The sequence below is a fragment of the Amblyomma mixtum genome, chromosome 6 (genome assembly GCF_055824585.1).
Source record: "Amblyomma mixtum isolate Tamu chromosome 6, ASM5582458v1, whole genome shotgun sequence".
Lineage (NCBI taxonomy): Eukaryota > Metazoa > Arthropoda > Arachnida > Ixodida > Ixodidae > Amblyomma > Amblyomma mixtum.
The window spans coordinates 94,102,341-94,111,757 of record NC_143017.1 but is presented as its reverse complement, the minus strand read 5'-3'; the positions used below and the strand labels follow the sequence as shown (position 1 = coordinate 94,111,757).

The following is a 9,417-nucleotide window of genomic DNA, read 5'->3' as shown; positions in this document are numbered from 1 at the left end:
ATGGTTCTCGCATCACGCCAACTTCGTCATCGGATTACAGTGAAGCTCGACTGAGAACGGCGGGGGGGGGGGTCTCGCTGGAATAAAAATACCCTAAAATGAGTTTATTTTTCTTTGTATATACTTGGGGAAAACAAGTTAAACCCGTGCGCCAAAAATTGAACGCCTGCGCTCTTGGGCGCTGAATGCACGCGCCTGTTGCTTACATGAAGTCTCTCTTTTACTGCGAGTTGTTGAGAACCTCTAGCTGTTTGTAGCCGGCCCTGTTGCTTTCATCAAGTTTAAAACCAATGCTTGAAACCCGGTGCCAAGCCGACGAGAATGCAACTACGTGCGACTGCGGCCGTGAGCGAAGATGAGCAAACCAACAGCGTGGCTGCGCTGTCGGCGTCGCCGTCATACCTGGAGTGCGTCCCACTCGCAGTCGGGGTGGCTCTCGAGCAGGAACCGCTCGAAAGTGAGCCGTAGTTGCTCCCCGAGCGGAGCGCGTATCTCCCACTCGCAGAGCAGCCCGTTCTCGTACGGGTTCGGGTAGCCCGGCGACGAAAAGCGGCCCTTGTCGAGCGACAGCACACCGCCGCAGCCCGGGATCCCTGTTGTGAGTGGGCGGGGGAGAGGGCGTGAACGTGAAGAAGCACATAGTACAACAAAGTGCGCCGCGCTGACACGAGCTTACGCTTTTCGAACGGTCCCAGTGCATTGCTTTGTAAAGTAACAGGGAAGCAAGCTCGTTTCATAAAGAGAGCGGGGCATGGCGCGCCCTCATGTCTGGAGTTTGAAGCTGCCCTCCAGAAGTGGTATTAATTTTGATGGAACACTTTTGCGAGTACTATACGAGGGGGTACCCAAAAGAAACCGGACTAATTTTTTGGATCGGCACAGCTTCTGTGGTACCGCGTTTTGCCGCTAGGAGCGCATAGAACGAACATTTCAGAGTCAGTAAACCGAGTGCCGTCGCTGAAGGAGGTCAGACTAGTTTAGGCAGAGTTTTAGAGGGACGACTGTTTTGTGTGAATGTCGTTTTTGCAATGGCTTGTGTTCGTGAACAGCATGCGCCGGTGAAATTCTGATTTTTTCTCGGAAACAGTGGAACGGAAACTCTTGAAATATTCAGAAAGACGTTCAAGGACGATGCTATGGGGACAACTCAAGTGTTCCTGAATTAAATCCTGAACAAAGCAACAGTCATGCCAATGGAAAACTTCAAATTCATCTCGCCTCAAGAAAGCTCGTCAGGTGAAACCAAACCTCGAAACAATGCTGATTTGTTTTTTCGAAGTGAGAGGAGTCGTCCATTCAGAATTTGTTCCGCAGGGTCAGACAGTTAACCAGGCTTTCTGCTTGGATGTTTTGAAAAGATTGGGCAACAGTGTTCGGTGGAAGCGGCCTGATTTGTGGCAGACGGGTGACTGGTTTTTCCACCATGGCAATGCCCCTGCTCACACAGCCCTGTCTCTACGACAAATCCGGACCAAAAATGGCATGACCTCTGTTCCTCAACCCTCATACTCACCCGACCTTGCCACGTGCTACTTTCTTTGTTTCGTAAAATGAAAAGACAGGTGAATGGAAAGCGTTTAGCTGATGTTGCTGAGGTGAAGAAAAAAACGACGGAGGGACTGTCAAGCATCACAAAAGATGAATTTAAAAAATGTTTTGAAAAATGGAATGAAAGATTCGACAAACGTATTATCGTAAGCGGAGAGTACTTTGAAGGATATTGAAGGTCTGTGCTGAAAATGTGAACAAATAAGTTCAAACAAAAATAAGTCCGGTTTATTTTGGGTACCCCCTCGTATGCAACGAATGAAACGCGAAAACTGAGAAAACACCAATATATTAGCTCCTGGAGAGCAAATAGAAGCGAGGTTGAATAACACTTCTAAAGGAACATCCTCAAAGTTTCGAAGTGAAATCGTCCTCAGCTAGTAGTAAGCTTCCTGTGGCTAAGAACTTTTTATTTACCTGTTCTTGGCTGATTTTTTTTTGTTAGCATTTCATTTGTTGCTGATAGTACTTGTCACATCGGCTAACGCAAGAACAGACAGAAAAATACACCTAAGGTGCAGAGTTTGGCCGAAACTCTCTGGTTATGGAGGGAACGCATGCGCATATAGCAGTAGACCTAATTTACTCCTTTCATCTTTTTCACTGTTATGCAATTAACTGTGACTGCGACCGACTGTGACTGTGACTGTGAACTGTGACTGGGACCGAGAAACTGAGACCAACGCAAAGTGACCGACATTATGAATATGAACCGAAACGCGCATGCGCGCACTCTGCATATCTCCCAGCGATGTCTGAAATTCATCTATGGAATATAATAAGGGACATGAAAAAGATTAAACCACCAGGGTTTGATAAAATTCGCTCTCGGGATTTGTGCATGAATTTCGAGATTATCAAACAGGTCCTCCTTAAGATATTTAATGGGATGTTCGAAACAGGTATAATACCCAAAGAATTGAAAATTTCAATTATGAGGCCGGTTTACAAAAACGGTAAAAGAAACGACTGCACAAATTACAGGCCAATAGCGATATTGTCCACTATTGCACACATAATGGAAAAGCATATTGTCTCTGTAATGCAATCCTTTTGCGAAAAGTATTCTCTGAATAACATGGCGCAATACGGGTTCACAAAAATTAAAACACAACTTCTTTGCTAGAGGAATTTTCCGACTATATAACCGTATCAATAGAAAATAATAACGTAGTCTTAACTCTATTTTTAGACCTAAGCAAGGCTTTTGACACGGTAGAACACAACTTATTACTGAAGAAATTAATGAAGCTAGGTTTCAGAGGACGCTTTTATCAATTTTTTGTAAATTATTTTTCTGACCGACTTCAGTGCGTTAAACTAGAAGAGACATGCAGTGAACTTCAAATAATGAAGTTTGGTGTGCCCCAAGGGAGCACCCTCGGACCAATACTTTTCAACATATATGTTTCCGATCTCGGCCTGCTACCGCTGAAATCAAAAATTTTCTAGTACGCAGACGACACTGCAATTGCTCTGGAAATTCAGGATTATAATACGGGATATCAAAGCTTTCAAGAGGACTTATCAGCGATAGTAGATTGGTTCGCTCATAATTTAATTTTTATAAATGCACAAAAAACGAAATTAATGTGCTTCAGAAATCGTCATAAGGCGCTTTCGTTAAATAGGGACATATATTTGCATTCTTCTAATTGTAATTCATGCATCTGCCAACCATTACAGTTCGAGCCAGTGGTCAAGTATTTGGAATTTTTTTTGACCAGCACCTATCCTGGAGTGACCATGTCATTTACGTTTGCAGAAAGCTGAGGGCTGTCGCAGCCATGATGTATAACCTTCGAGGGAAAAGCCCTGTCAACATTGGAAGAACTGTATATAAGTCATTAGCCGAAACAATTATCACATACGGTATCACCTTGTATGATACGTGTTCTGACCACAAGAAACAAAATATTAACCGAATAATTAAAAGAATTGTCAATAGCATGTCCTATGGAACGGAATGGGAACATATAGAGACACATGAGAAATACCGCATACTAGGAATACTTCCAGTGCACTGTGTTGACCCGCTACTATTATTCTAACAATTTTAAGCTATTAGTAAAGAAAGATGTATTACTACAAAAAACTGAAAAATATGTTAAACCACGAGTCTGTACGAACTATGGAAAGAAAGCCAGAAATTATTATGTACCTCAGATATTCAATGAACTAAGTGAGATACTGTACGATTTAAAATCACGAGCTGTAATGCTGAGAGAAGTAAGGAAATGGATAATATATCAGGCACAATTTCAACGTCTCACCCGCAGACAGTGGGACTCCCTTGAGGCTATCAATCGTGAGGCTATGCGCGCCATAACATTTTTGCCTCGTTTGACACCCATACCCGTGCTTCAGGAGTTCGCCCAAATTAATACTCTCAGTGAACTCATCGAGCAGCGGGTGGCAAACAGAGCTCGCAAACAGACTCTACAACTTCATCGTTTAAAGACGCTCCCTCCGTGGTCGTATTGTCAGCTCACAGAAAATCGCCCCACTGTTTCCCCGTCGCTATCAGCCGCGCATCTGCCTGAAGGGTGCATATTGTACACCGATGCATCACATACTGCAGAGCGGGGAGTTACTGCTGTATATAGTCCCTCCCATCCGCATCTCAACTCTCGTGCGACGTACACCGCAGATACATGTACCCCCCTGGCATTGGAACTTCAAGCCATTTACAATGCCATTGCTTCCCTTCCGCTCGTTCCCACATTCAATGCAGTTCATATTTATACAGACTCCCTCGCCGCCCTTAATCAGTTTAAGGCTGTTCAACGCACATTCCAGATTACACAATCAATTCACCTACTCTGCGCAAAATGCCCATGTCCTGTACGCATACACTGGATTCGCGGTCATGCTCACGATCCACATAACATTCAAGCAGATGCTATGACTCACATTGACACATCAGACGACCCGCCACCTTCCCCTCTTCCCCCAGATCCGTTCCTGTCCCATGTATCCGATTCACAAGCTCTGCGCCAGCGAACACCCGCTCTAATTCCTCCGTGTTCGCACCCTCTCCCCCGTAGTCTTACTCGGCAGGAGGAGGTATCAGTGCGCCGGATTCGGACAGGGGCGGCCCTGACCCCATTTGTCCGTTATCGGTGGGGTGATAAATATCTGCCAGCAACTGACAGGTGCCGTCACTGCGGCGCTGCACCGGACACTTGTGATGTGCGGCACCTGTTGTGGACTTGCCCAGCGACGGCCCCTATTAGAAAACGGCTCCTCAGGGAGGTCGGCCTGTGGTGGAACCGCGACGGGGACTATGTGAAGTGGACTATGGACAATCACTTCACAAGCAGCCTATGCGAGTACCTCGCCGAAACTGGTCTACACTCCTTCTTTTAACTTTCTGCAACCTACATTCCACTCCCCCTTTTCTCAACTTATGCATCATGGCAGACTTCTCGAATAAAAAAAAATGGTGTTCAACTTTGTCTTGCTTGTAATATGTGATTTTTTTTTCAAGTGGGAAACTTGACGGGTTTCTTTTTTTCGTTTTTTTTGTATTTTCTCGTTTTTATAATTTGTTCGCATAGGATTGTATTACTTGTATTTACCTTGTATTATTATTTTTTCCTGTTATGTGAATATTATGAATGTATATTGCTTTATATCCTAGTTTAAGGATGCAACACTGGCTGCCTGGTCTTCTAACAAGCACTATGTGCTTAGATTGACCAGGACTTCTTTTTGTACACTTTGCTATGAAATAAAGACTTCACTTCACTTCACTTCACTGCTAAGCTTACTGCCTCGTGGGCAACTAACTGGTCGCTTTCGTCCTCTGCGAGAGTTTGACTTCTTATTTTATTTTTCATGATAATAATTTTTATGGGTTTTTCAGAATAGTCATTAAGTAAGGCATGAAAAAGGGAACCTAAGTGGTGGTAAATGAGTGATCACCATACAGAAAAAAAAATTGAGTGTTACACAAATTTTCTGTCCTTGATTAAGCCACACATTTTTCATCACTGTGTATTTCCACAGTTATCGCGCAGCGCTGCTGCATCCGTAATGAATGCACACCAACAAGGCCGACATTCCGTCTTACTTAAGTTCTTGGAGATGTCACAGTGACCGTCAATAAGTATTAAACACCTATGGTAAAGGCGCCCCTCGCAAAACTACAGTTTTTTTCCGGCGCGGTGGAAAGTAGGGGGCGCGGTTGAATGGGACATTATCTTTTCTTCCTTAGCGGGCTTACCATTCACGGCTGCGTAGATGGCGTGGAAGCCAGTGTCAGTGTCGGATTCGTCCGAGTGAAAGTGGACAAATAGGTTGTGACCTGAGCTGAGGATGGGCTGCTCTCCGGCCGAGTGGTTGGTGCCGCAGAAGGTGGCCAGGAGTCGATCCTCCTCAGTGGCACCGTCGTAGATCTGCGCCGTGGTTATACGACTCTCAAAACTGTTTTCTTTCTCCTTTCATATAGTATCCGCTGCCGCAAGGCGGGATGAAATTATATAAACCTAATAACCTCTGGTCCATATTTTTAGTCCTCGAAGTAGATTCACTCGTCTCGCCTGACTATAGCAATAGGTCGGCAAATCTTTAATTCCAGTGGTGCAGTATACGAAGTTCCTGTTTCTTAGTGTGTTAATATTGTTTATAAAGACTACCTTGATTCCTCTTCATTGTTCCTCTCCATCCACTTCATGGTTGTAGGATAAGGTCCCTTTGATGCTCAAATATTTAAAAGACTATTAGCATGCCTTTGAACTGCGGACTGCGTACTGTTTGTGCGTTGCTCATTTCCTTTGCTTAGGATTGTCTGCTAGGGTATCTAACAGAAGGACGAGCGCTTAACCGCATTATTTTTATTTGTCGGAGTATGTATCAGGTTTAAGCCTTCATCCTGCACACTTCAACAACTGTTCATAACTTCATAAAAGCCGCTTCGAAACCGATATCACCCGCATGGAGAAAGCAGGATACCCCAAAGAAGTCATCAGCAGCGTCACAGCGAGTCTTCTACAGAAGATAAAAAGCAAAAAGAAGACTTCGAATCTGTCAGTTCAAAGACAGGGCTTTGGAGGTCATTGCTTATATATTCATAAAATCTCGAACAACTTGAAGAGCATAGGTCAGAGATATGACATGTAGGTTCAACTCTGCCCCCCCCCCCCCCCCCGCAGACTATCTAGCACTTGCAGTGTCCTGTCCAGGAAGGGAGAGTCATGTAAAAAGAAGTGTGAAAAACGGTACGTCGAATGCACTACCAACGTAGTAGAATTCCTTTATCCTGTGGTAGCATTTACACCGAACAAACGGGAACATGCGTCAGTGAAAGACTTCGCGAACGAGAGAGGACTGTAGAAAACAATGAAAGACGCCGCCTGGCAGAGCATACTGTCGGTCACAAGTGTAAGCTTTTGTTTAGAAGTACAACAGTTCTGGCACGTGCAAGAACAGAACTGCAGAGAGAAATTATTGAGAGCATTCATATTACTAACACTGCAGCGTGTCTAGCGCTGTTTTACTTACATATGGTGAACTTAAGATGAGCCCCTGCTCTAGCATGGCAGGTGCTGCCATCAGCGGAACTTGGGCTGCCGAGGCGCACACACATACATACACAGATATATATATATATAGGCTGTTGGCTATTCTTATATATATATATATATATATATATATATATATATATATATATATATATATATATATATATATATATATATATATATATGAATTGCCAGCCGGTAAAGGACCGGACGCGTAATTCGGAAGTCGTGGGTTCGTATCCCACCGGCGGCATGTGGTTGTTTTTTCTCCTGCTTTTCTAATCAATTAGCTTTAAGCGATAACATATTCAGTAATATTCTAAATTGATCAACACGACAAAATAAATAAATTAATTAAAAATCCCCTGTGCCCCTTGATTTGTGTGGCTGTTGGCTTCTGTCATATTTACAACGAGCCCCTCATTCCCCTCCCCTTGTTTGCTTAATTGCTTAGCGAGGGCCTCGGATCTGGCAGCCTTGACGCCATAGGAAGTATAAGAGGGTTCTCACGCAGCTTCCACCCTCTCCGTTCGATGACGTTCTACGTCACACCTGCGGTAACTCAGGACGTTCTACGTCCGCCGCTTATGAACGTGGGTGGCGCTGATGAACACTCTCAAGGTTAGGTTGCTTGTAAACATAAATACCCCCGAAAGCAGATGATTTGACAGCCTTCGCCGTAGCTCAGAGTTAGAGCACCGGACGCGTAATTCGGAGGTCGTGGGTTCGTATCCCACCGGCGGCACGTGGTTGTTTTTCTTCTGCTTTTCTAATCAATTAGCTTTAAGCGATAACATATTCAGTAATATTCTAAATTGATCAACACCACAAAATAATTAAAAATCCCCTGTGCCCCTTGGTTTCTGCGGCTGTTGGCTTCTGTATATACATATATATATATATATATATATATATATATATATATAGCTACCGAAACCAAGGAGCACAGGGGATTTTTTGTATATTTATTTATGTCGTGGTGTTGATCAACGGAGAATAATACTGAATATTTTATCGCTTAAAGTATAATTGACTAGAAAAGTAGAAGAAAAAGCACCCACATGCCGCCGACGGGAACCGAACCCACGACCTCCGAATTACGCGTCCGATGCTGTACCAGCTGAGCTGCTGCGACGGCTATCAGATCTTCTGCTTTCGGGGGTATTGATGTTTACAGGAGACCTAACCTTGAGAGGGTTCATCAGCGCCACCTACGTTCATAAGCGGCGGACGTAGTACGTCGTGAGTTACTGCTGGTGGGACGTAGAACGCCTTCGTACAGCGAGGGTGGAAGCGGCGTGAGAACACTCTTATGCTTCCTATGGCATCAAGGCTGCCAGAACCGAGTCCCTCGTTAAGCAATTAAGGCCGTGGGTTCGGGTCCCACCGGCGGCTTGTGGTTGTTTTTCTTTGGTTTTCTAATCAATTATATTTAAGCGATAAAATATTCAGTAATATTCTCCATCGAGTTATCCCACGACATAAATAAATATACAAAAAAATCCTCTGTGTTCTTTGGTTTCTGTGGCTTTTGGCTTCCCTCGTATGCATAACGAGACCCTCATTCCCTTGTCTGCTTTATATATATATATATATATATATATATATATATATATATATATATATATATATATATATATATATATATACTTGGGCAAGTGAGCAGCCTGCCACGAAATCGGCTGCAGAAAAACCTACAAATTAACAGGCAAACACAACGACTAAATACGAAGAATGGCCACTATAAGTGCTAGCACTCTGAACCAGCAAAAAAATACGGAACCAAGCCGGGAAGTTTCCCGGAAGTAAGAGATTACGACTTGGAGACTCCTCAGTGCTGTCCTTACAAGACTGATCTGTAAAGAAAAGCAACAAGAAACGAAGAGAGAAGATAATCACAGGGAATGACATCAATCTGCAGATAAATACATGGAGCACACTTAGAGCCGACTTACACGTCTTCTCAGGGTCCGGGTCACACGCGTTTCGGATTGACGAACTTGTACGAAGAAAAGTAGGTTCTAAGGCGCTCGCAGTTTTCAGCGTCGAGACTTGCGGCCAATTGAGAAAAAATATTTGCTGTCAGTTTTGCAGCTTGCGTCGAGTACAGCGGATTGCTTTAGAACAAAGAAAATGAATCTTCCAGCTTTTATTTAATATACCTACGAAATCCTCGTCCATACGAGATAAAAAGAAGAAAGCAGGAGCGTAATTCTATGGGCATCGAATTACTACAGCTTATCCACAAGGATTAAGAAATCAAGAAAAATGTAATACTAAATGACGGATATAAAGTCACGATTGCGCTTTAAGGACTATATTTAAAGAGCTCAGAACTTCAATA

General features: G+C 43.7%; 1 protein-coding gene across 1 annotated transcript in view; it reads right to left on the bottom strand.

The window, feature by feature from the left end:
* Positions 1-396: 396 nt before the first annotated feature.
* The window catches only part of LOC149339728 (CUB domain-containing protein 2-like), a 19,664-nt gene continuing 10,643 nt past the window's right edge, over positions 397-9,417 (bottom strand). The window contains exons 3-4 of the mRNA XM_089550982.1: positions 5,777-5,948; positions 397-593 (exon numbers count right to left, since the gene is read on the bottom strand). Coding sequence (XP_089407108.1) covers positions 397-593; positions 5,777-5,948 — 369 coding nt within the window. The remainder of the gene's footprint in view (positions 594-5,776; positions 5,949-9,417) is intronic.